Source organism: Dromaius novaehollandiae, chromosome 13, assembly GCF_036370855.1.
Source record: "Dromaius novaehollandiae isolate bDroNov1 chromosome 13, bDroNov1.hap1, whole genome shotgun sequence".
In the NCBI taxonomy this organism is placed as follows: domain Eukaryota; kingdom Metazoa; phylum Chordata; class Aves; order Casuariiformes; family Dromaiidae; genus Dromaius; species Dromaius novaehollandiae.
In genome coordinates, this window is record NC_088110.1 from 7,443,303 (window position 1) to 7,471,041 (window position 27,739).

The following is a 27,739-nucleotide window of genomic DNA, read 5'->3' on the forward strand; positions in this document are numbered from 1 at the left end:
CGTAGCTAAATACGTGCATGGAGTATATGCCGTAAATGATCCCTCAAACATAAGGAAAAGCTAGAAAACTGGGCAGCCTTGCCTTTATGTGGTGGAAGTGGCAATTCAGTCCTAAGTATTCTTGTGCACTTTTAAAAAAGTGACCTGGGAGAAAATAAGTAGAAAGGTATAACAATAAATGTGAAAGATAGAATTAAGAGTAGTATTTTATGAATCATTTATACAATGGTCACCATCTCTTCTTACCCAGCAAGACTGCTTAGATAAGGGAATATTGTTTGGCACTAGCCCCAGTGTTATTTGTGATAATGAACACAAACCCCATCTGTAATGACAACATGATGTTTCTTTCTGTTGAATTTCTTTCCTACATTTGAATCAAACATTGATGAAAGCTCTGCTGCCAGCAGCTGTTCAGAGACAATTTAATTCCAGCTGTGATAATTCACCGTGTCAGACATTGGCTGTTATATGTTGATACAACAGTTCTCCAGATTTGCATTTTTATCAAAAGGAACAAATGTTTTGAACATTTCAGTACAGATGGCATTTAACCATGCACACAGTTTTTTTAAACATGTAAGATATAAATATTTGAAAAGTTAATAACTTTAAAAAATGCGATTGGTAAGATAAATCCCACAAATGTTATACTATCTTGGTCATCGCAGCACCTCTCCGCAATCCCAAATTGCATGCTATTCAGACCCTCTTTACAGTCTGAATAGCCCAGTGATTTGGATTTAAGACTGCTTCACCAAGGGGCTTTTTTTCTTCTTAGATTACATCTATTTCATCTTCATTCTTAGGTCCTTTATATGTTTTTAAAAAAGATATATGCATACTTGGACAAGTTATATTGTGAGAATTAAATTTACATTTAAAAAAATGTTAAGGTATTCATCAATTTACTCTCTCTTTTCTAGTAAGCTGTAACTATTAAGATTAATGCTGCTTCTAAGTAAAATATTATATTGTTGTATAGCTGTGTTACATATTTATACAGCTGTCCCCAATTTATTCTGTTAGATGGGGAAGGAAGATCCAATTCATATAATTACCACTATTTCATAAGTATGACATGTAAAGAGAGGTTCAGATGCGTTATAATAATACTGATTTCACTGAACACCTTTGCTTGAACAAGGAATAAAAATATGATTAAGTGTTAGTGCTTGCATTAAAGCATGAACCGAACTTTGCAATTACTGCATTACAATGTATTTAATAATAGTGTTTTTACGTTAACAGGAGTGTAGCTTTCTCACTATGATTTTGGGCATAAGCACGGCTGAGCTGGAAGCCCATTTTATTCCTGTAAATAATGCCTTAACAGCATAATCCTAGAGCATATTCAGGCTAAGAAGCCACACATTTGCTTTGTTTTCTGTCTCTGTGTCATGATTACCACGACCCATTTTAAAGCACCTTAAATATTTATTGAAATAATATTTCAAGTGTTAATTACAGTGGTAATGAAAACAGCCAAATGCCACATATCAAGAATGAGTGTTTATCCGTATTGTTAATGTGATATGTTAGATTTCATTAAGCAGTAATGGGGTAGCAAATGAGTCACAAATTACAGTTGCATCTGTTACTAGACCACATTAGTGCCAAAATAACTGCAAATGCAGCCATAGGGTTATGTTCATTAGCCAACCACTTCTCCTGGCCAATCCGTCCTTTGTGTTGGCGAACTCGGGGCTCCGCGGTGAGAAAAATCCACCCCTTTGTGGCAGAGCCGTGGGAGCCCAACGTCCCCCCAGTCGCGGCCCAGGTTTCCCACCTGGGACTGAGTTGCGGGACTCGCCACCGAGGGGGAGGTGGAGAGTCTCCGTACCGCAGCCCGGGACCTCGTCACTTCTGGTGCGAGCCCAGCGATGACAGCTGACAGGTTCGATGTGCAGGCAAAGGTTTTCCTTGTGTTTCAGTTTCCATCTTCTCTCGAGCGGTTATTAATTTGTATCATCATTAACAGTTTGAAGGATGACAATTTACGGCAGTTAATGAGATCTTACACTGAACATATCATTTTGAAATTAGCTGGCATTAAGTCACTCTTTCAAACAATGCAAATAATCCATAAAACAATCCCCCTCGCAACTGGAATTTTTGAGCTAACACAAACAAACAAATCCCGGAGCGGTGTGGCGTGTCCCGAACAAGACAGAGCGCCTATTTTGGGACTGCCAGCTGCCCAGTTTGATCAAGGCAGTCCTGATTTGGGGACATATAAAATGGCCTAATTTCAAGCACTGCATTTCTATTATTAAGCAGCAGTGGACCTGAAATAATATCTGAAAGTTCATTTAGTGCACGCGAAACTGGAGTGAGCGTAGCTCGTTTGTCTCCCAAATACGAGTCAGCACCGTTGAAGCCACGTAGGGGCTCTCCTTGAGTAGAGATGACCTGGGCAGACACCTGCACGCGTGTGAGCACGCACAGACCCCGAAGGGAGCTGGCACTAAGCGTTTTGCTCAGGGCACCTTACAGGTGTCTGGTGCGTAACGGAGCCGCTGCCACCGCCAAGCCGGTGCGTGTCAGGAGCCCCGCGCTGCCGGCGTCGCCTGCCGCTCGTGCCTCTCTGCCCGCCGCATCGCAACCCACTTTGGGGCGTCATTCCCGAGAAACGAAACCCGGAATTATAATATTTGTGTTTGCTGGTGGTTGAAAAGGAGGCGGGAGATGGGGAGTGGTCAGCGCTGCATCGGTGTCGCGTGTGTGCTGCAAAGCTGCCGGTGTTTTACGAAGCGTGAGAGTAGCGTAAGCTGTTTGTGCCGTTGCACTAACATATCAATAAAGCGGCGATTTGTTATACAGCCAAATCCAATGTTGCTGATATTCTGACTAACAACAAAGACAGATGTTGCTAATTAAGTACGCATTAAAAAACTGTTAATACTGATACTCCATTAAAGCCATATGATAATGAGACTTAAATCTTTAATCAGAATGATCCGCAACCCCCTTTAGTATATGAAACTTATAAATTTTACGGCGTGTAGCGGGCGCGTTGCGGGGCGGCGGCGGGAGGAGGAGCGGCCCTCACGGGGCGCCCCGCGCTGTGCTTCCCTCAGCAGACCTTCCACACGCCCAGCCTGGGCGACGAGGAGTTCGAGATCCCGCCCATCACGCCCCCGCCCGAGGCGGACCCCGCGCTGGGCATGGCCGACGTGCTGCTGCCCTTCCCCGCCCTGGGAGACCAGCTGTCCGCGCCGGGGAGCGACTTCACGCCGCAGTTTCCTCCGCAGAGCTTGGACCTTCCCTCTATCACCATCTCCCGCAACCTGGTGGAGCAAGACCGCGTCATCCACAGCAACGGGCTGCACATGGTAGGTCCCGTTCGCTGCGCCTCTCGGTTGCCTGATGGCCGTCAAGATTTGGTAGCGTAGATTCGTTTAATGTCTTGGTTTTAACTGTCCTCTTGGAAGATGGGTGCGATGTCTTGGTGATTTGGTTGCACCAAGCGCTGGCCAGCGCTCTGCGGCCTGCGCCGCGGTGCTGCCTGCGAGGGGGCGCGTGCTGCCGGTGCCCCCGCGGGCAGGGCTGCCCTACCGCGCCGTGCCTCTGGGCAGACCGTCAGCGTGCACTGTCGCTGGATTTAGGCAAACACACGTTGTCGTTAAGATACAGGGTGATGCTACGCTGCGTGCGAGCAGATCGCTGTGAAGAAGCAGTCAGGCTTTCTAGACGCGGAGTCTTAATTTTGGGCGTGGACACGGAAGCCCACGTCCATCGGGGTGGAGGACCCCGGCTGCCGCAGGGGTCACGCGTCTGCCGCGCGGGCGCTGCTGGCACCGGGGGCTGAGGGAAGGTGGTGTCGGCCGGGGCGCGCTACGGCCTTCGGCAGGAATTGCTCGTCCGTGTTGCAAGCGTAGGGACTGCACTGAGCAGCCATCAGGGATGTTTTGAAGTCATAATGCTGAGGGTAGCTCAGAAAGGGAGACAGACACCATGCCAGCAGTAATAAATAAATAAATAAAAATCCCTATATTCTGCCCGTTCCATGGGGTAGCTCTATACAAATGGAAATTCATTTTTTTAAGCTCGTAAAACAGGTGGTAGGGACTGCTACGGGGCCATAAAAAGGCTCTCCCGTACCCGGGGCTGCCGAGGAGCCTGGTGGCGGTGGTGGGTCGAGCCGGTGCGCCGTGCCGCTGGGCCTCCCGCGAGCCCTCCCGGAGGGGCCGGCAGTGGGGCCGGGCGGAGGGCAGGCGCCGGGCAGCCCCGGGTGTCCGCTGCCTGCACCGAAACCAGCAGTCGAGCCCGAGGCTGTATGGAGGCTGCTGCAGAAGCTCGCCGCGCTGCCTGGCTCTGATCTCGGCGGGAGGCTGCACCGGAGCAGTTTCCACTTCCCTCTAGTATTTCCCTTTCAACTTTGGAGGACGTCTCCGCCTGCTCTCCTCTGAGCTTGAGCGCAGTGATGTTCTCACTCCCGGCGCTGAGAAATAGCCGTGAGTCATCCTTAGCATTTCAAACTCGACGCTTACAATTAGAACTGGTTTCTCTATTCATGTTAAAGAGGGCGAATGTTTAGCTGAACAGATATTTTACGTTGCCCGTATTTGTTCTGATCAGTGGTTTCATAGAACCTTTTGCTAAAGTTGGTGAAATGAAAATACAGATTTATTGCTTGTCTATAATAAAGGTCATCGTGTTGTCACGTTATGATTTCATGCAAGTCATTTGTTCTTTTTAATTATTCTGGTGAGTGACAATTAATTAAAGATTTACAAGTCAACATGCAGCAGATATTTTGCTGGAATTCTCCAGGCTGCCGACTTCATCGCAAGTGTGAACGTTTCCGCTGAGGTCAGGCGAAGCAGCTAGCGCTCGTAGGGAAACAGCCACAGACGCTAAGGAGCCGCTCTCCTTAGCAGGCAGGGAGTTCGGTGCCTCCACGGATGCAGAGCAGGGGTTGCCTGAAATGGCCCTGGAAGGGCACGACGCTTCTTGCCAGATCTCATTTTGCCTGGTCTTTCTGCACGCCCTGGACATGCTGGGTCACAGCGTAAGAAAGAAAAGATTAATAACGCCTTAGGATTTAGAGCCAGCAATTTTGTGCCTGAAAACTAAAGTATTAGAGTGTGTGTACGCTGAATCTAATGAAAGTTACTCAGGGAACACGTAGTAAATATCATGGGCCAGATCAGTCTTACATTACCTGTATAACAGTCCCCTTGGTGTTATCAGGTGGTTTGTAGCCTGACAGAGATTTGGCTTTTCATTTTGCATGCTTGCACTGAACATGATTCTTCCCCAAATAAAGGCTGCGTGGTCACCTTCACACCTCCTGCCTGAGGACACCTCTTCTGGCTAGGTGCTGCTTCTCTCACCCTTTCTTCCCCGGGATTAGAGGCTTTCCCTCCTGCCTTTTTTCTAGCTAGTGCAATGCAGACTTTAATGACGTAGTTCCTGTTGGCTTCAATGACAAGAATTTGTCCTGGGATAGGTTGAAGAGAGGGTCTACAGGAGCTCACTCCTCCTTAACCAAGAGGTCAGCCACGTTTTCCAGGGTGGTGGCCACTCCAAAACTGTGGTTTGGAGACTTGTGTTGTTTTTTCCCAGAGGAATATTCGTTCCCAGATAAGGATTTGCTTGATTTGGTGGGGAGGAGCCAGAGGGGGAGATTCGTGGGCCAGGTGCTCCCCTGTCCCTGCTAGCTTTGTGCTTCACTGTGAGATGGAGTGACCTGCTCCCGAGTATTTTAGTTATTAATCTTTTCTGTGCTGCTCATAAATGCTGGGTAACTTCAGGAACCTGAAAAATATTAGCAGAGGGTTCTTGCATAGGTTTCCCCTGAACTCCCCTAGCTGTCTTTAGCACTAAGATTTTCCAGTGGTTAATCTGTATTTCAAAAATAGAAAATGAAAACGGTATATCATATTTTATGCTGAAAATGTGCACTTTATTAAACTGGTAAATATTTATTAATAATATTAGAATTCATCTTTAAATTAGACATTTCATGAATTACCTTGCCTTGGAGCTATAAAAACTTTATTGCAGCAATAAAAAAAATGTAAAGGAGGCATTTTGACTATGAAATTTCATTTCATGGTCAATTGAATTTACTATATCTGAAAGAACTAAAGATGGGGCTGTAAAATAATTATGATGTTCGTATACACTTACAGAACAGTGTTCTTTTGCAGTGATACTAGAATAGTCTTATTTAAAGGCTGTATTAATAGTGTATTGATAATCACTAAAGCTTCTTTAGCTGAATACAAAGTTAAATTACTGTAATATGAGCTACAGCAAGTTTATTGCTTATCTTCTGAAGCATTAGAGAGCTTTACTGTAAGCAATATTTAATTTAGATAAATGTAGTCCTGTCCTGTTGAAAAGTCCAGTAGAAGAATTTCACCTTGAAGAAATGTCATGAGATTTTAAATCACAAATGTTGAAAAAATAAAATGGGCTTGGACAGAATTATGATTAATACTATGTGTCTTTGGCTTTTTTCTATGTGCTACCTGACATGTTCACCTATAAACTTGAATGCAGAATCGCCAGAGGCATGGTTAAAAATAGGTTATGTCAAGGTTCTGCTATGTCTCCCTTAGGGTATGGAGTTGGCTAGCTACCTCGTAATACTTTTGCAAGTACCTCACGTATTTCCCACAGGAAGACCAAAAAAAAAATAAAAATTCTTGTTAACATATTCTTTGTGTACTGTTATATTGAAAAATGCATTCACAGTGCAAGAAAGATGTTTATTCTCATAATAAATCTGCCCTAGAAATGATTAAAAGGCTGTACCGAGGAGTTAACAATTGGTCATTTTATTGAGAACAAGGTAGTTTCTGGGATACAGAAGCTGGATCTAGGCATGCTGCTTTTGCTATATAAAGAGTGACAATTTGTCACAATACTGATTAACTTCATTAATATTGGCAACAAGCACAACACATTTATCTTACTTAAGAGCATTTTACTATGTTTAAAAACAGGCAACAGCAACAAAAAAAGGAGATAAAATGAAGGCAGTTTGATTAACTTTCATATTTTAATAATATGCAAATAAAATCCTGATACTCAAAAATGAACTGCTGAAAAATGGAGTGTTGATGTATGTTTGACTTCAAAGAACATCGTGGATTTACGTGATGCAAATACTATCCGTATAAATACCTGAATATAAATAAGTAGAAATCAATAGCAATATCCTCATTAAAAATCAAGCCCCAGTATTTTATATTAATGCTCTGTTTTCTGTTGAGCTGGCCGTACAGAAATTATTTTAATCTGCAAAATGTGGCAATTCTATAAAACTACAACTGGTGCTCCTGAGGGTCCCTTTTTTTAACACCTCTCTATAATCTGCCCAGCCTGCTGAGTAGCATTGACATCAGTAGTACATCAATTTCAGAAAGTGGATTATTTTTACTAGACAGCTATTGTGACATATTGGGTCAGTCATAAATGAAAGATATTCATGCAAGCATGCAATACTTGTAATGAAGTCTCACTCTGACCTTCTGTATGATTGATTCTGTAATTTAGTTTTCTCAGGCAGTGCCTGAAATGAAATGAAATCATGTTGAACAAGTTTTGAATACCCACAGTGCACCAGGAGAAGAAAAATCTGCAGCCCCAGAGGCTTGAGAGAGAGCAGCTGAACGATTTATCTCCATGCTATTATAGCCTTTGCCAGCATTCAACATTTCTTTTTTCTTTCTTTTTTTTTTTTTTCTTATTTGGCTTAAGTACTTAATTCTGCAGGTAGCTGTAAATGGGAAAATAAAATGCTGTTCAGATTTAAAATGACAGGACAGGAGTATGTGCAGGGGACTGATAAAATATCTTGAATAGAACTGACCTTTCATGTAGCTGAAAGTTACTGGGGGATTCATCCTCATAATTACCATATAGATTATTTTTATTTCTTTCCTGCAATGAAACATTTCAGAGAGCAGTAGTGCTGATTGAATGAAAATTGAACTTGTTAACATTCTTTTCAGCTTAGCCTGTTGTACATAACAGAAGGTTAGCTTTGATGAATTTCAGAATTCTTTCTCTGATATCTAAGAAAGACAGTACAATAATTGTCTCTTTTCAGGCTGATTTTTTTTTCCTTTTATTCAAAAAAGTACAGATGTTTCAGAAACAGACTGTTAATTTTACATATACTGGTCCCTATACTACTTAGGCTTTTAGAGAAATTGTGCTCCTTATTTGATGAAGATTTGAGCCTGTTCATATTGTATAATGGCTGCGATGCTGTTAGTGCATGTGGGCTTCTGCACAGCTATGGCTAATTCATAGTGGAATAGGCCCATCTTTAATTACATTACTACCTAGGAGTGGCACTGCACTCAAGTCCAACACTGAAGGTGGCTATTGCTGTTATTTCAAGAAGAGACTTTTAAATAAACAGCTCAATGATGTGGCTTTAAAGAACTGAGTTGTCATTAACATTTCAAAGTAGTGGTGCCTTTTACTTAAAAATCTAAATTTTACTGAGTTCATTCCCAAATTACAAATTTAACTTCTCAATTAATAGATTACCAGAAAATTGCAAGGAGAAAAGCTAAAAAAGTTGCTTTAAAATCGGCAAAAGACCTGATTTTACTGTGCACCTGCCTGCCTGCCTCTAATTTAGATGTTTAATTTTCCATTATAAAGAAACTTGTTTGTAAATCTCTCTTCTAGTATTCAGTCTATAATCTTACATTTAGAGAAAATGGAGTAGGCTTTCAGTTAATGCAATGTTATAACAATGTTGTTTAGTGTGTTACAGATGAAACAGTTATTTCATGGGTCATTAATGTGTTTAATGCCTGGAACGTTCTATTAAAACAAGCCCTTGTTATTGTTATGAACGTGTTTATTGCCATCTCTAATAGAAAAAATACAGCTAATTCTGGAAGATTATAATTATTTGTTTGTAAGAATAGCAACTATTCTCAGTAGAAGAGATTTTCTTCAAAGTTATTTTATTTTTGTTTTTCCTTGGAGGAACTGGGACTACTAAACTCAAGCTTCAGATCAGAAGTGTTAGTCTGGTTCGTGCGGCACTTCCCCACGTAAATGGTAGCTGTTGTAGTCGTGTTTTTTTTAAGAATTTGTGGTACCGGGAGAAATTAATCTCCATACTAAGTAATCATTCGTTAAATGATGCTCTTACGGGTCGGAGCAGTGACATCTGGCCGAATACAGGCCGTTGGAAAGGTGGCTGATGTGTTGTGCAGTTGGACCTTCAGGGCTCACGTGGGATCGCAGCGCTGGTGTGTGCCACCGTCAGCCACGGCGGCAGTCGCTTTTATGCCTGCGGATCTGAGCTGTGGCCTTAGTTGATGAGCGGTTGCCTTTTTCCAGTGTAATCTTTTTGGTTTGTGTATTGCTAATATTCCACGCAGTACCTTTAAGCATAGCGACGTAGGCGTGTGTTTGTAGTTGCCTCTCCCAGAGCACGTGTGCGCAGCTCCTAGGGCCGCGGCGGGGTGGACAGCGGGCTGGAAACCACCCTCTGGGAGCCAAAGGAGAGCCGTCCCTTCCGTACGGAAACCACAGGCTACAACTTCATGTCAGAGCTATTTAACATGCTATTAAGACACCCGTAGGCTGAGGATGTAATAAATGATAGGCTTTTTTGGTAGTGTGTAGACTCTCATGTCCTCAGCGTGGATAGCCAGTTTTTTGCGAGACGTGCTCATCCCTCCTTGCTCATAGACACAGGCACAACAGGGCATCCGTTAATGAGCTTGCTGTGGTTGAAGGAGGAAACACAAACTCTGCTGTTCTTTTCCAGAATAGGTAATTGGAAGCAATTTTAAAAATGGTGTAAAAATTCAGATGATAAGGAATCTGTGAATTGGGTGATGGCAAAGCATCAGTATAGAGCACTGGCGGGCTCCGGCTACAGATGGGTCTGGGACCAGAGCGAGCCCAGGCTGCAGCGGGAGCCCCATGCCGTCCCTCCGGTGAGGACCGCCTGGGAAACTGCCTGGTTGCCTTTCGGATACGTGTGGATCAACAGGGGAGCAACTGGGTGAGACCAGTGGTCCCAGACAGCAAGAGCTCCAGCCTGCATTGGTTCAGCATCTTGGATATGGATTACTAGAAGTGTTTTGGGGAAAAGGCCTTTATTGCTCAGTTTGGTGGCTGGATTTTGCCTAGCTGTGAGGTTTTAACGTTTCTTTGCCGTATGATGGAACACTGTCAGAGAGACCCGAGCTTGCTTGGAAAGAGTTGGTAGAGTTGTGGGTGACGGAGCGGTGCCTGAGGGTAAGGAAGGCCAGCTGCTGGAGGGGCCACCCCAGAGGTGGCTCCAGGTCAGGGCCAAAAGACAATCAAGGGACAAAAGGGAAATCATGGAACAAAAGATTAGAGAGATTTCAAGAACAAAAGTTAAGGAGAAACTTGAGAGTTGTTGGCAAATAAGAAAATTCTGTCACATGATGAGAGAGAAATTTCTAGAAACGTCCAAGATTGCTAGGGCAAAAGGAAATAGCTGCTCAGTTTTGAGAAATAAACCAGCAGACCTTCATGTTATCTCCTTTTTTTTTTTTTCTTCCCAAGGCCCTTCTCTGGGTTACATATGAACAAAACCCGGTAATTTCTGATGTGTTGGGACTGGGAGATTGCATGCTTTTAATGTTTTCCAGGCAGCAGAATGCGCATAAGCCTCCTGTCACCAACCAGTCTTTCAGATCCATCTGCAGGCATAATTTCTTCTGAACTAGGATGTACAGTCTGTTGTCGTAGCGCTTATTTGAGAATTAAATTAGGTAACATTTACTTTTCTATAGAGGCGGGCAGCAAAAAGTGGGAGTTTTCTCACTGCTAGAGCAAAGCAGACCCTGCTTGTCGTGGCTCTCTGATACTGGTACTTCGCCAGGGCTCTTGCTGCTCGCGGGGTGTGAAGAGAGGAGAGGACACTTCTTCAGTGGTGGTGGGACTAAGGGGCCTGTTCTGTATCCTGTTAACTAAGGACTTAATCTCTGAGGGAGAAAAGCATCCCGCTAGTGTGGTTTGTTTTGGCTGGCAGTGAATTCCAATCTGGTAAAAATTTAGATTAAGGGATTCTTTTGTTTGTAGTTTGTTTGTGGAGAGAAAGAGTATTGAGAGTTTCCTCTAAAGATACGCTGCCCTGCCCAAAAGTAGAGTGAGTAGTTGACAGGCGGGGACACTGATGATTTCACTCTTTACATTGCAGTGCATTTTCTTCAACTTAAATTTATCCTTTAAAATATTACCTCAGCTTATGTTATGCTGACAGTGACAAATTCCTAAGGCAATAAAACATACTAAGTTCTAAGTCACCTTCCAAAACTAGAATACAGGAGGCATCACTTTAAAATTTGGATTTTGCATAGTTATTTTTGTTGGTATGTTTACCACATCTTTCCTCGAAAATCCAACTCGAGCAGTACAGGGTTAGGTCCTGGTCCTGTGCCTTTGTGGCCCACGCTTCCCTGGACTCCATCCCGGCGTGTCTAGGAAGAGTCTTAGTGGAAGCGTTGCCTATTGAAATGGTTGAATGCTCTAGATGTTGATTTTAATCAGGACTGCAGTGTTACTCACAGTGTTCTAAAAAGTCATTTCCTAGATTAAGTTATTTTTTTAAATATCATGTTGAATGTTTGTAGAGATTAAAATTGTATCAGGGCAGAAATCCAGGATAAAGCTATTGAATGCAAATGACACTTAAAATGCAGGGTAAGTGGAAATTAGGGCATCTCTGTAGGTCATTGCTGGCCTTTTGTACCATTTATCTATCAAGATAAATACTATATTACTGACTGTAGTTTCTACTGGATGCTTTATCAGTTCATATCAGAAGAACCAACTGTCTTTTATTACCTTAATTTTTCCCTTACCACCCAATGCTATATTTCTCTTTGGCAGGCTTAAATACACTGAATGTCAAAAACCACCATTGAAAATGCTATATAAATTAAAATGTGGGAGTTTGCTCTTTTTTTGTTTGTTTGTTTGTTTTAAATCTCATTTCTCTGGATTTGTTTGGTTTGCTTTCCACTAGCTGCTGAGGAAGATGGATATTCTATCGTTTTTTGAGAAGTTCACTTTTATAAATCAAAATAAAATTGGCTATATATTTGGCATACGCCAGGAGAAACAGCACAACTTTGTAGTCTAACAAGGCAGAGGTGATTTTGTCTCTAAGCAGATGAGAGTAGCAGACAGTAGACTGGTTTGATGGATGGACATCCACATGAGGTCCTTTGGTCCTGCCTTCTGCTCACTGCATTAATACTGCCTTTGAGGTTTGCAGCAGTGCAAGACAGTGGTGATGGAAAGCCAGTGTGCCTAAACAGAGCCACCATAAAGTTGTTTTGAGAGGGGAAGGCTTGTTGTACTCTATATTGCTTTTTTTGTGCCATGTGCATACTTGAAGACCTCAGTTTTTGTAGCACCATGCAGAGTAATGACAGAGAGGTCCGAGACAAAGTTCCTTCAGTCTGCAAAGGAATCGCACCAGTTATTTCTCTTTGGGTTTTTAGTTTCTTGCATTACTCTCCTGTTTCATTGTCAAGCTCAGAAAACCAGCTGTTGAGTTTTGCCTGGCTTTGTGTTAAAATCACCAAGTTTGCATAGCTTCAATCCAAAACCATAAAGCAAATCAAGGTCATTCAAAACTTGATTCTTTCCACTTGAAAGTTCATGATTTTTTGCCAGAACTAATTTGTGGTTTTTGAGTAATGTTACGAAAATCCTGAATGCCTGTAATACTTATACATCACTTCTGTTCTGGTTAACTTTATGTAAGAAAGGAGAATGTGGTACTGTGTAGTATTTTCACAATATTCTCAGAGAATTTATTTTGAGTACACAAGCTTTACCTTTTCACTTTTCATTCGGGTAGTAATGTAATTAAAAAGTCATGCAAATGTTTTGGTGCAATTCTAATTTTATTTCCATGTGTATTCCTGGTATATGGTGCTTTTCATTGTTGCCTATACAGTGAAATGTTAAAGATCCTTTTGGCTCAACAGGATCTATCAGTGATCCAGTAAAAAATAAGAATTAAGATAGCTGATGGGAATTTTGATTTTCTCAGTTATGTATTCCTCCTCAGCTGGATTCGTTTGCTCAGGAGGTGTGTACAAAGGCTGTGGACCTCATGTTACTAATGACTAGCTGCCATACCTTCTTGCTGCATGGCAAACCACTGTACAAATGAAAACATGGTCTATGCTTCCTTCTCTGAAAGCCCTTCTGCGCGTGGGTATGCACAGCAGTCCGTGGAGGCCCACACCACCGTACCACACAATAAAAGTTAAATTCCCACTCCTTTCCTCATGATTTTTTTTTCTATACTGATTAGCAGTGTAACTTACGTTCAAGGTGCAACAAATATGTTGTTTGTAATGATCATAGAAATGTAAACTTTTTACTAATCAGTAAATGAGAAGAGACTGGAAATGCTATAAAATATTACCTTTCATGTATGTCTTATCTATTTGATGTCAGATGTCCAATTACAAAATATTGTTGTTCATGTTTATAGCTTTTACTGGAGATTTTAAAGATTTTTTTTAAATTAGCTTAAAAATTAGGAAAAAGTATAGAAAAGAAAAAAGGGGAAAGAAATAAGTGGATGAAAACCCACACAAACGTCAGATAGTTTCAGAAGAAGGGACAGTTAAGAATTCATGGGCTTGTGTATAAAATTAGATTCTGGGTCAGTGCAAGTCAAGAGAATTTAGTCTCAGTAAAATCATGGATGCAACCAAGATGACAAGACTTAGGGTAAATCACTTGTAACCCATGTCATCATATATTGTTGCCTTGGTGTAAAGGCCAAAAAACTCTCTTTTGCGTAATAGTGAAGAGAAAACAGAAGTTAGCCTTTCAGAGGTAGAATACCTCTAGGAAAACACTGCATACGAGATTAATGAAGAATGCTAATTTCTATGAGGGAAGCTAATTCTGATTATCTCCACCTTTGTTTTAAAGACAGAGTTTTTCTCTGTGCAATACAATAATGCCTGTAAGTAAAAGGATTGCAGTAATATGCAGAAAGTGATATTCTTTAGAAATGACTTTGAATGACTTCCAGATGCCACTGCCAATGTAATTCTAAATCAAAATGACCCTATAGTTAATGGTAGGAAATTTCACAAAAAAGTGCCCTGAAGCAAATGGGTATTTCAGCCAGTGAGTCTGATGTTTTGATCTTTTCTGTATCAAGTGCTCCACTTCTGATACATCCATTCTTCTCCAAGGAACTAAGCTTCTTTCCTGAAAATACTAAGAGAATTTGAGAGAGGGGGAAGGAAACCTGCTGAGGTACAGATGATGGGCCAACCTGGCAGAGGCGCGGAGGGCAGCATGGGGAAAGTGAGGACGCCCATAGGAGAAACAAGATGTAGCCTATAGGGTCTCGATCATGAGCGTGTGCTTCATCCGTACTGAATCCAGGTGAAACATCTGATATGACAAATGTACTGCTGCGCTAATAAGTAGCTCTTTTTTTTTTTTTTTTTTTTACATAGAGGCTTCCGCACAAAGGCACGTGAACCCTAAATTCAGAATTAATGTAATGTATTGCTGTCGAGAAGCAGCTTGCTGTAGCAGTCTGACTTGGATGGATGACGTGCAGGGAGGACTAGGAGTGCATCACCTTTAACAAGTGTATTGCTTCTCTGCCCTGCCAGCACTGGTGTCATCTAAGATTTTCAGAGGCCCCTGCTGGGGGACAGATTCCGAAAAAGTACCAGCCCAGCCACTCGGGCTGAAGTTACCTCGCTGCTGGTGCAGGTTTTTGAAAACTGGCCTGGCCGCCTCAGCGTGTGCTACGACAGCCCTGGAGAAGTCAAAGCCCTCTGGGGAAGTCAGGTGGAGCACGAGCCGGGCTCTTCTCAGCACTGCCGTTTCTTGTTGTGTTATTTCATTAAGGCTCATTGTACCTGCTACTAATTGCAGTGTAGGTTATTAATTATGGAAGAGTTTTCAAAATCTAATTTATTTCTCATGTTTTCTCTGTTTGAACAGTGGATATAGATTAGTCAGGCTACTGAATCAATTTGTGAGCTATTTATTCTCTCCATTTACTAACTGCTCTGAAAATCTTTTCAGCTTAAATGTTCTTTTATTATATATTGATCTTCGGTATGTAGTTAAAACTAACAAAACTGAGTAGTTCATAATCAGGTTCCAGTTGACTTTTACCTTCAGGGCCTCACTTTTTTTTTACTTTTTCCAAACGTGATAAGCACTGTGTAGATGTATAAGATGACGTAGTTAGATTTATATGACAAGTATGAGATGTAGAAGGCATCTTGCTCTCAAGAAACAGTAAAGACAAAAACCTGCAAGCGCTGAGTTTCTGAGAGACAAAGTGCAAGAAAACTGAAGCTGGTGCTTGGTGCCTAGCTTGCTAGTTCTGTATGTATTTGATAGTTGGATTAAAGACTAAAACGGCCCCTGCGAAACAGGACGTGCAGGAGCGGCCGGAGTCGCCTCGGCGGTGCTCCCCAGCGCCCGCGCCGTGGCAGCGCCCCGTTCTTCTCTTCAAAATCCCGCTCAGACAGAATTGTTTTTTCCCTACCACTGTTCCTCGTAACAGCTATGAATAATTGAATGTCAGCAGAGGAAAATGTTTTTTTCCCTCTGTTTTTATTTCACCCGTTTTGTTTACTTTTTGCATTTGACAGCAGTTCGCGCCTGCTCGGCAGCGGTGTTTCCCCCGTGTAGTCAGTCAGCCCGTTTCCCTGTTGTTTATGTGGTTAGTTCACACAGCAGCAAGAGGAGAAAACGCAGTTTTTATTCCACACAAAAACGAGGGGGGAGAAGTGGAGGCTGGGCAGGTGTGGTCGCGGTGCGGCGTTCGGCCCGTCAAGGAGAAGGGACGCAAGCTGCGCTGCCAGGTCTGGCCGCTTGTGAAAACAGCGTTGCCTGGGCGCCTCGTCTGCTCGCGGCTGACGACTGAACGTTTCAATCTCTCTTAGGATCAGAGTCACACGCAGGTTTCTCAGTATCGCCAAGACCACTCTTTGATCATGAGGTCCATCGTGCACATGACGGACGCGGCTCATTCGGGAATGATGCCTCCGGCTCAGCTAACCACCATCAACCAGTCTCAGCTCAGTGCCCAGCTGGGGCTCAATCTGGGAGGCACCAACCTGCCGCACACTTCTCCCTCCCCTCCTGCCAGTAAATCGGCCACCCCTTCCCCCTCCAGCTCTATCAATGAGGAAGACGCAGATGAATCGAACAGAGTAAGTTGTGCCCTGCGCTGTCGTGGGTGAGCTTCACGTGTCCCTACACTGTGTTTTCATGAATGTCGCAGTAGCGTCTCAGCTGCAACGCGGCCGTGTAAAATCTACAAACGTTACAGCATAGCGGAGTCATTTGCTGTTTAGCTTCTTTACTTAGGAAGCTTCCATAATACCTCCATAATAACCAAGGTAAGAATATATGTATATAATATAGACATATATAGTCTGTTGAACGTATTAGTGATTCATTTCCAATTTTATAGACCTGGCAAATCTCTTTACTCATCAATTTGTATGGTTTGTCGTTTCAGTTTTCTCTTGTGTCATTTAAAACACTTTAGACAGAGATAAAACGAGCTTTCTTTTAACTCAAAGTTTAGTTAATTTGCATCTTGCATTAAATAAGCCTGTTATTAAGGGAAAACTGGATCAACAAAATACAGCACAAAAGTTGTTATGGCTGAATAATTAAAGGGCCTAACGTAGGCTGTTTCATAAAAGGTTTCCTCATGATGTTGAAGGAAATCGTGTCTATGGAAGGGTCAATATATAGGGTCCTTAAAATATCAAATTATAATAACTATGATAGAGGAATGTCTTAAGCCACTGTATCCCCCTTTTGCCATAATGTATGCATAGTCCAACGAGAGGGGACAACCTGTCACCCGCAGAGCGCTGCCCTGAGCTCCCATCACAGAGGCAGGAGGAGGCAGCTCCTGGGCTGGTGCCTAGCAATTACGTGGATCCATCCTGCACTGCCACGCAGCCCCTGCCCTGCACGAGAGGCAGGGGAGGTGGGTGGCTGCCACTGTGCGTGTCCACTACAGGTAGAGAGAAACTGGAGAACTGCTCCTAGTTTTTGCCTGAAGGGTAAAGGCGTTTTTAACCCTTGTCCCATGTCTAAGTTGACAGGCCAAGCCTGGGAATCAGGAAATGCCTCCAAGCTCTTGTCTTTTGAGCATCTACTGCTGAAATTATGTCTTTATGGAGAAACACAGATTACCAAGTCAAAATGTACTGTAGATTAGATGTTAAATTTTTGTAGAAATTAGTAGTAGGGTGTGCTTTTTCAGATTAAATTTATAGGACGGACTCTTTGAGCCATGCTTACAATGAGTAGTCATTATTTATGCATTTAGTCTCAGTAGAGCTGAAGAGATTAAGCTGAGAGTAAATCCTATTTGGTAGGAGTAAGGCCTGCACAACAGGACTCTCCAAAATGTTGCCTACACGCTAATTTTATTCATTTATTATTAAGCCAAACTGTCCAGAATCTTTCAGAACTTTTCTGAATTATACTTCAGGCATATATAGACTGTGCTTTTGTTCCTCTTTCCCAGGCCACTGGAGAAAAAAGAGCTGCCCCGGATTCTGGCAAGAAGCCCAAGACTCCGAAGAAGAAGAAAAAGAAAGATCCCAATGAGCCACAAAAGCCGGTGTCAGCATATGCCCTATTCTTCAGGGATACCCAGGCTGCAATTAAAGGGCAGAACCCTAATGCTACATTTGGAGAGGTTTCAAAAATAGTGGCATCTATGTGGGACAGTTTAGGAGAAGAACAAAAACAGGTAAAAAAAATCGATGTGGGGATGTCTCACAAGAAGTAAAACAGTAATCCTTCTAACTAATCCTCCTCCTGCCTTTGCTCCGAGTGGGCTGCACTGCTTGCTGATGTAGACATCTTACTCTGTAGAGCTACATTGATTTCGAACTTGCTGAAGATCCGGCCTCTGAAATGCATTTTGTTAAATGACCCAGTAGGTAATATTGAATAGCTGTGTTTGTCTTTAAATTTGAAAGGGCAGTTTGTAGAAAGCTCGGGTGATGCCGTCCTAGAGGCCTGTTAAGACCACCTTTTGATGATTCTTATTTCAAAGCCCTTGTTTCCTATTAATCAGAAGTTAGAATAGAAAAGGGGAAGGTACACCACATTTACCATTTCCTTTGATCTGCCTTATGAATTTGTTACAAAGCCTGTTGATTTCGAACCTTTGAAGGCAATCCTGTATGCCTTGTTACAACAATACAGTGTGTGAAATGCTATCTCCAGCTCTAACTCGCTACAGAATGAGGAGCTTTCAAAGATGAGCTGTTCTTCCTTCAGGGTTATTCTTCTTTCTATACACATGTAACTCCTACACATGAATTGAAAAAATATTTTATTCCTTTGGGGCTGTTGGTACTGCTGTGCAGCTCCCATTAATAGCTAATGGAAGCTGTGGTGGAAGAAGAGATCCCTAATAGAACACATTTCTATCACAGTACGAAAACTTTTTGTTTGTGATACGCTTTTGGAAGCTTTTAGTCTAATCTAACATGCAATCATGATTTAAGGGCAAACTTTAAATTTACTAATGATTGAAGATTTATTGGCTTTTTGCCTAACTGTTCTTGTTGCAGTCAATGGGATTCTCTAGTATTGGCTTTGGGGAAAGTGAATTGTCCAAACTCTGTAAACAACCTTTTACAGAGATGCAAAGATTTTCTATGAGTAGTTCCAATACTTATTTAAAGCAATTACTGGCTTGATGTTTTTGCTATTTCTTATCACTTTAGATGCTTTTCAGCATCTGAAATACTCAGGGTTCTCATATCCCTGGTACTCAAAGTATGACATCCCTTCCTTGCAAGGTGAATTGTGCATACATATTCTTGTAAAACAGTTGATTGCTCTAGCAGTTTTCTTTATTCATGATAAATCAACATAAATTGTGATAAGAGTCCAGCAAGTGGAACTGACAGTCTGTGGTCACCTGCAAGAATATTTAGAACTTTCAGGGATGAAAACATGTAGCATTAAGAGCATTTGGTGGTTTTTGGTCTTTGCTTTTGGTTTCTTTACAAGTGATTTTGAGAGCATTCTGGCAAAAATTTCTTAATAATTGGAGTTGGTGAAATTGTGGTCTCTTTTAATAGGTGTATAAAAGAAAAACTGAAGCTGCCAAAAAAGAATACCTAAAGGCACTTGCTGCCTATAGAGCAAGCCTTGTTTCCAAGGTAAGCCAAGAAGTGACTTGAGTGTAACGCAAGTTAATATTTGACAATGGTTTTTAAGTATGGGAGAGGGGATGGGGTTTGTTATTCAATATAAAAGTAGAATTCTAGGATTTTTTAATACAGTTTTAAAAGATGTGGTGCTGTTGCTTGAACCTTGCTTAGTCTTTGCCAGAAATACTTTGTATCTCTAATGCCACAGTAATGATTACCAAACAGTAACTGTGCAAACCTACTTTCTTAGGGATTATCTTTGTAAGCAAAATAATGCCATTCATTGTAAAGTAAAATTTAGTCATGAAAAATATACTGACTTTGCATCATTGACATTTGCAAGTTATTTGCAGATTTGTTTTCCCCCAAGTGCTGCTTCTTGAAAGACAGACTTGAGTTGCTTGGGGTTGGAGAGCAGTTGTTGTATGAGAAAGCTTAAGTATTTCTTCCAGGTGAGGGAAAGGGATGTGCTGTGGCTCTGAATTTGGGAAGTTCTTACAAGTGGACAAGCTGGCAGTGAGCCGCGCTAAGTGTTTTAGCAGATCCCTACTTAAAACTCATATGAAGAAAACGAGGCTCTGCTGTCTTATTTGAGAAGTTACCTTTTTAATTGGCAGCATTAAATTGATGGTAGATCTGTTTTACCTGAATACCATATAAATGGATATATGCTTATGTCTGTCAAAAATGTGTGTAAAAACTAACCAAGGTGGTTATTTCTGTACTGATATTTCACAAAGATCAATTACAAAAATATCATTAATTGCAAGAAAGCAATAAAAGAATGATCTCTAGCTCCTGAGAATACTTATTTGAATGTACAACTGCAGAGTGTTAGTAAATCACAGGGAAGGTTGCTGGGTATTCTCATTAGTGCATAAAAATACAACAATAACAATTAGACCCACACATTCGTGAAAACTGGAAGATTTCTTCTCCTTGTGTTGAAAAGCTGAGTTTTTCTCGTCTTTAGGACTTAGATGGTGTTCGCAAAGCCTTTACTATCACGATACTAAGTCCAATGGCAGCTGGAATTCTAAATGTCTTTGAGGGAATTGGTTTTTTTTTAATTCTAAATTCCCTTCTCAAAACCATCGGAATTCACATTTTCTTTCAAAATCCATGGGACTTGGGTTGCTGAGTGACTTAGCTGCATGTGGGAATACTGGGAGTGGAAATAGGCTCTAAATCCAGAATTCATCTCCCCCAGCTTGAGACATCCCTGCTGTAGCTTTTTCATCCAAGGTTGTTGCTGAGAATAGGGATAGAAAAGATGCTTCTGAAGTGTGATTTGACACGTTCCAGGGTACATGCCTAAAGCATGTCAGATAATTGCGCTAGAAGAGACTTTTCCTCTCCACTGTCTCTAAGGGGATTCTAGGCAACCATATGAGATGTAATGTGAACGCTGTAGATGTGCAAAACTAGGTGAGAGGAATCTTACCTCTGGTGCTTAAATATATCTAATTTAAATGCACTCAATATCTTCAAATTCAGCTAATATAACTATGTCGTTAAAAGCACGAGAATGCCCCATTCCTTGCAGCTGTGCTGCTACCAGCATATTTAGGCTCCTTCAGTTGTGTGCTCTTGAAAGCATTCCCCTTAGACTTGTGTCTGGTGGAGATACCGCGGACTTGATGCCTTGGACACAAGAACCTACAGCAAACGAGTTTTGGAGCTTGAGAATTTTTGGTGTTTGTACACCACTCTTAATTGGTACTTGGGATATGATCCTGTTCAGATCTGTCTTCCAAAGAACTTTTTTTTTTCTTTTTTTTTTTAATATGTAAATTTAGAAAGCATTGGGCCACTTATAGCTCTTTCAGTCAGATGATGTAAGTGGCATCTATGGCTTTCTGGTGTTGAACAAGGGCACAAGTCAGCTTTGTGTCCAGGGCACCAGAGTACCGATTAAGGTGTGGTGAAGGCATCAGTGAATTGGAATGATCTTCTTCAGACTGCTGGTTGGTCTTTTCCAATTGAAAAAAGATGAAAAAGCCTCATTGAGTACCTGTGGCTTTTCTTTTGGTATAAGCACTAACAGGTTTGTTCTGTTGAAAATAAAAGGTATCTTAAATTGATCTGGGTGATACTGAGCCAGGGTACTTGCCTTTCTAAATATCTTAAGTGCAATCAGCTAGATTTAATGTGGAGTGAAGTACTGAAAAAGGAGAAATCAGAAATATGTTTGTGAAAGCTTGTATTGGAGGAAGAAAGCAGGCAACACAGAGGATGTTCTGCACAGCATTTCTGAAGTGGGACCACTATAATAATTGCACAAACTCTTAGGATGAAGCCTTCCCTGCTACATGCTGAGCTGCTTACATTGAAGCAGGGGAGGGCAGGAAGGGGTTTTGATAATTTGGGGGCTTGATATGAGAGGATCTTTATTTTTACCGATATCAATTCTTGAATTTCTTCTTCAAACACAGGCGGCTGCAGAGTCTGCTGAAGCGCAGACCATTCGTTCTGTTCAGCAAACATTGGCATCCACAAATTTGTCTTCCTCCCTCATTCTGAATACTTCTCTTTCGCAACATGCAACAGTGTCTGCATCTCCTCAAACTCTTCAGCAGTCCCTTCCCAGGGCGATTGCTCCCAAGCCTTTAACCATGAGACTGCCCATGAATCAGATTGTAGCTTCTGTTACCATTGCACCAAACATGCCCACAAACATTGCAGCTCCGCTGATAAGCTCTATGGGCACAAACATGGTGGCAACACCGTCTTCATCTCAAGTAAGTCCCTCCATGCAAAGCCAGCAGCACCAGATACAGCAGCTCCAGCAGCAACAGATGCAGCAGATGCAACAGCAGCAACTCCACCAGCATCAAATGCATCAGCAAATACAACAACAGATGCAGCAGCAGCATTTCCAGCACCACATGCAGCAACACTTGCAGCAGCAGCAGCATCTTCAGCAGCAAATGAGTCAGCAGCAGCTGCAGCAGCAGCTGCAGCACATGCAGCTGCAGCAGATGCAGCAGCAGCAGCTGCAGCACATGCAGCACCAGTCGCAGCCTTCCCCGCAGCAGCACTCTCCGGTGGCCTCGCAGATCACCTCTCCCATCCCAGCCCTGGGGAGCCCGCAGCCGGCACCTCAGCAGCACCAGGCACAAATACAGCCTCAGGCACAGACTCAAGTATTATCACAGGTCAGTATTTTCTGAAGATAAATGATGCTGCAACATCGCGGGGCGTTTATCGAGGGGGTAGGGGTAAACCATATTTGGCTGGAAACTGTAAATTGTTGATGGTTGTTATGCAGGGATGCATAACAGATCAAATGATCCTCTAAAGTGTCTATTAGATAGGCAATAAAGAACTACAATGTAGCTGTGTATCATCTTTTAGCTGACTATAAATCATTTTGTTTTTGTTTTTTTGTTTTTTTTAAAAAGCTGTGCTCTTTTTCATGTGATGCCTTTTTAATTTATTTAAGCTTTACCTACAATATGTGAATCAAATGGCCTAATAAATACCTGGACCTTATGACTGCAAAATGGTCTTTCAGAGTTATATAATATAACCCTTCTTTCTCTAAAAGTGAATAATGCACTTCAAGGCAGTATGAACTCCTGAAGCCCTTAAAGCACAGTTGTAACTACCTGTAAAATGATGATTGGATTTCATACAATCATACTTGTATGACATGAGTTAGTTGATGGCATTTTTTGTCATGGAAAAATAGAGTAAATCACAGATTTTTGCCAAAGCTCTTAATTCTTTCTTTCCTAAATGTCTTCAGAGAAACAAATGCAAGTGACTAAACTTAAATGTTTGACCCATCCTTTCACTTCGTTTCTCCAAATAAACCCACCATAGTTTGTAACAAAATATATATTGACGGTTACCCTATTACGTTAATTCCAATTACAGAACAAATGTGAATATTATATTCTGTGTCGAAGTGATGAGTTTCAGATTTAATACACTGTATTTTTAAAAGGGAAATGCACTTAAATAAAACTGTTATTACAAAAAGCTAAGATAAAAAAAATGCAAGAGTTTTTAATACGCTGTAAAACCAGTAGAATATTTAAAAGAAACTCCACGACCGAATAATCAATGTAAATATTTTCTTTAAAAGTTGTAAGTTTTCATATCATGTGTTGTAAAGTTTTCATAAATGAGGCTTTAATGTAAACACTGGTAACATGAATTATTAATTGCTACATTGCTTATTGTGTTTTTATGCTGTTTTATACTTTTTTATGAGTTATGATAGCAGCAATTAAGTTGTTTGTATTTTGCTTATCTAAAATAAATGCTTTTATCTTGCTATAGAATAAACACATTTCAGTAAAACCTGTGGGCCATAAGTCTTTGGTGGGAAGAACAGAAGTGTTTGCTCGTAACAATGCCGTCTTGGAAAATTTATTTAACTTCTTGGATTGTTTTGGCAAGCGTGCCGGGTAGGTGGGTCCCGCGGCGAGCCGCGCGCTCGGCTCGTGTGGCCGTAGGTGCTCGCTGCCGCGGAGCTGCAGGCACCTCCTCCGAGGTGACTTCAGGGAGCGAAAGCAGGTGGGAGAGTTACAAAACTCTCATCCTCCCCGGCGTTACACGGGTATCAGGAGCAGCAGGACAGCGAGCCCGTCTGAGCAGCCGTGTTCAGAGGTGACGACGAGTGCGAAATGCGGTTTTCCGTGGGTGCCTTTGCGTTGCCCATCTGGACGCAGCCGCTGGTGCCTGCAGGCCCCCGGCGCTGGCTGCCGCTGGTCCCCGCGTGTCCCACTCGTGTGTTTCATCAGCAAAGTGCCACCTGGGAGATGGGGATGGAGAGGGCAAGGGTTTCGGACGACGGATTTGGAAACATTCGTGTGCAGGGCATTGTCAGGATATTAGTGCTGCTTACACGTTTTTACTCTTGACAGGGAGGAGAAATCCTGTGTTTTCTCCTTTGCAGGCAGTAGCCGTGCCGTGAGTGCCGTCTGACCACTATCCCCAGTTGTCTTGCATGATTAATTACAGCATCTGTCCTGTCAGAAGCTATAATGAAGAGGTCTTGATAAAAATTGCAAATTACCACTGGCAACAATCTTAAACTGCTTATGATAAAATGAAAATTAAAAACAGCAAGTGTCAAGCCTGAGCAGAATCCTAATCCTGCTCCCGGCGGTGGCCATGGCGACCGCGCTCGGGACACCACCAAAAAATAGGGCGCGACCGAGCCCCAGAGCTGCCGCCCGAGCCGGGGGCAGGGGCGCCGCACGGCGCGAGCTGTTAATAATGGATTCAGCTTTCAATATTTCATCGTCCGCTGGTACTCTGTTTATTATGTACAAATACTGAACAGCAAGAGATGCTAATTATAAATTTATAGATTTCTTGGAGCAGAAAAAAAAAATCACGTATAAATGGAAGCTTTTCGTAATCGGTGTTAGTTGACAGCTCCCCAGGCTCGTAATAGCCTTAGTATGATATCAAATAATGTCTGGGAGGGCGAGTGTTTGCTCCGAATACGAAGCAGCCTGCGCGCCTTGGAAGTGTCACAGCAGAGGCTGCTCGGGAGAGATTTCGTGTGTGTGTCAGTTTTAAGCAATGTTACATAACAAAGGGAACCATTTTGTAGTCTTTTCGAAACCTTTAGACAAATGTCTTCAGAAATAATTGCTAAACTGCATGTGACAGTAATTGTGTATTAGTTCCGTAATTGTCATTTTGAAGACCTATGAAGTATCGCTGGAAAAATGTCACTAGTGATAAGAGTTAATTACAACTGAAGTCTGTTTTCAACTATTTGCAGCGAGAAGCAGGTGTTATTACACTCATTAAATGATTTCATAAATCCTGGCTTTTATCACGTTTGATTAAGAGCTGCTGAATTACTGTTGGTCAATTCCAGGAAAAATAGTTTTAATTACTGCAGTTCAAAAAAATTAAGCGTCAGGCGGGACTGTACATTGTAAATATCGAGATTTGAGTCATGGAAAAACCAGAGCATACCCCTACTTGTTACAAAATTGTATTTTACGTTACCCACAATAGCCTATCGCAGGACAACTCGTGTTTCAAACTGCGCAAGTTGGTGTGCGTGTTCTCCAAGTCTGAGTAAATAACTTTGCTCCCACAGGTCATGGGTACAACTGTTAATTTAAATCACTTAGTATGCCATGTATGCAGGAAGAAGTGTAGCATCTCTATGATTTCAGTGTCATCTACCTTTTAAATAATGTTTTCCTTTGTATCATTTACAAGTACTTAACCGCTCCCTGCTTTTCCCAAGGTTTCAGCTGCTTTATCACCCCGGTTAACCACGTTCTACTTTCACATTAACCCAGGCTGACACACGACGAAGGAGCATAAGGAGGTTTAATTTTTAGCTGACACAGGGTCATTAGTTTCTAACTTGGAGAACAAAGGCTTTAAATACCTCTGTGCAACATAATCTCAATTTTATATTATCACCTGACCATTGTGGGTTGCAGGACAGATGGATTAAATATCTCGAGTTTAACCGGGAGTCCTGCGCGCCCCTTCAGTGGGGGCCGCGTCGCTGAATGGCTCCTTTCCCGTCCTCCCTGCACGGAGCGCTTTTCGGCGCTGGACTCCGCTCTAACCTTTCCCTCCCCCCTTTGTTTGGCTTTTGTTTCGCAACAGCTGTTATTATCGTTTTTGGTCAGCTGTGATTGCTGGAGGCAAAATAGGACCAGATGGTGTTTTGCTATGCATGAATGGAGAGTTAGAGGAGTCGGGATTGAATAGGCCCGGGCTGAATGGTGTCTATGCACCACCTGCCCTCTTCAGCAGCCGCGCGCGCAGCGCGGGAGCATGATCCGGCCCGGCCTCCTGCGCGGACGCGGAGGCACGGCGCCTGCCCGCCTTTCCTCTGTATTTATTGATCTCCCATGCACTGCGCGCAGAGCGCGGCGCACAGTCAGTTTGAGTTAATTGGATGTGACACAGCGTGTTCGTGTAATCCGTCACCGCGGTCTCTGGGCGCGCGTTAGGTCTGCGGCCGCGGGAGCGCGCGGCGTTGGCCCGCGGTGATGGGCTAAGCGGAGGGGAGTGCCGCGGGATCGTCGCACCGCGGCGCGGGCATGGCACGCGTCCCGGGGCCCGAGCTGCATCCCGCCGCTCACCGGTCTCCTCTGGTGGAGGGGACCCAGCATTTGGCACGGAGAAAATGCCTCGCTCCCTCATACATTTTCCAGGGGTTTCCAGTGAAATGTAAATGAATGCTTTCTTAAAAGCAGGTAGCAGTGTCATTAGTGGTGAGCCGGTGCAGTTCAGGAAGGGGACGTGTGCTTACGCGGAGGAATCTGCTTCATAACAGAAGGGAGGGTTTATTGACCAAATTCAGCTTGCAAGCCCCTAGCACACAGGGATTTAAACCAGGCATCCAAGTCGGTTTTAGAGAAGCAAAGGGTTTCTTTGGTGTCCTGAAATCAGTCATAGAGGCAGCATTCAGATGTCGGAGGAATTTAAGCTCTGTTATACCTTCCATTGAGGTTGATTGAGAGACATCAGGTATGCAAGGACATATCTGGACGTTGTCGAATAAAGTGCATACTCCCTCGTGCACCTAACTCGCTGCGATGGCTGGAGCCCTGGCTGGCCCGAAGCCTCCCTGCGTCTGCAGCCGGGCTCGCAGCTCGGCCGCCTTCGCCGCCGCCGCTTGCTCGCTCTCTTTGTCTCCGGTGTCAGGTAGCCAAGTGAGCTACTCTATTATGAAAATTGCATTCAACTGAAAAAATGCTAAATATTTTCAAGTGCCTGTGGGAAAAGCTAGGTTTGTATTAAAGGATTTGGTTCTTAAAGTCACCAAGAAGCTAATGCTTCTCAGGTGCATCTGAGGGAGAGCGTTTTCGATTATAATGCTGAAATCTTGCAGAAGCGAGCGCGTTGCTTTGAATGAGCTGTTCTGACACTTGAATAGGCTGGGCTGGAGATTTATATTGTACTGCCTTTGCCTCAGCTAAAAAGCAGAAGTAGTATTTTAAATCGTGTTTTTTATCTAAATTCGTGGGGCGTTAACGTCTTCAGCTCCTACACAAACCAAAGTAGTGCAGAGCCTTTTTACGAGGTTTGAAATGAAATAGATTTTAATCTTTTAGCCAAAAAAGTTGCAATGATACAGTACTTGCTGTGGTGTGGTTTTATAGGCACTTTCTCTGGTTATTGTTCCTCTTCCCCTGTGGGGATGGATATCTGCGGTGATGCAGCCGCCTTGGCTCCGTTATTTTCTCCAGTTAGGGTCATTGTATTACTTTAGTCCTACTGCTCTAATTGAAAAAGAAAAGCTTTGATCCAGCAAATCACTTGGAACAAGTGGCTAATTCATGTATATAAGTAGTAATTTCATTAAAGTGACTAGCCATATGCTTACAGTTATACCGTTGCTCAAGTGTGTTCATAGATCAGGGGTCTAATTGCAAAATGCTGTGTTTGTTTTCCAAACAATTGTGCGAGCGATAATAAGAATTATCAGAACCGAATAGTCACATAACCCAACCTCCACTTTGCTGCATTTCCTTGTATGAAATTCTATTCTAAACTAGTCACAGGTCTGATTTTCAAGTACAGGTATCTCACCTTTGTGCTGGTTCAGT

At 42.6% G+C, this 27,739-nt stretch overlaps 1 protein-coding gene across 2 annotated transcripts in view; it reads left to right on the forward strand.

Annotated features, from left to right (window-relative positions):
• TOX3 (TOX high mobility group box family member 3) overlaps window positions 1-23,495 on the forward strand; it is a 74,734-nt gene extending 51,239 nt beyond the window's left edge. Inside the window, exons 3-7 of one of the 2 annotated variants that reach the window (XM_064519544.1) lie at window positions 3,084-3,335; window positions 15,927-16,196; window positions 17,537-17,764; window positions 19,113-19,193; window positions 21,620-23,495. In XM_064519544.1, coding sequence (XP_064375614.1) covers window positions 3,084-3,335; window positions 15,927-16,196; window positions 17,537-17,764; window positions 19,113-19,193; window positions 21,620-22,357 — 1,569 coding nt within the window. In that variant the 3' untranslated portion in view covers window positions 22,358-23,495. Of the gene's footprint in view, window positions 1-3,080; window positions 3,336-15,926; window positions 16,197-17,536; window positions 17,765-19,112; window positions 19,194-21,619 lie in introns of both variants that reach the window. The other variant, XM_064519543.1, reaches the window with a different exon arrangement.
• The last annotated feature ends 4,244 nt before the right edge of the window (window positions 23,496-27,739 follow it).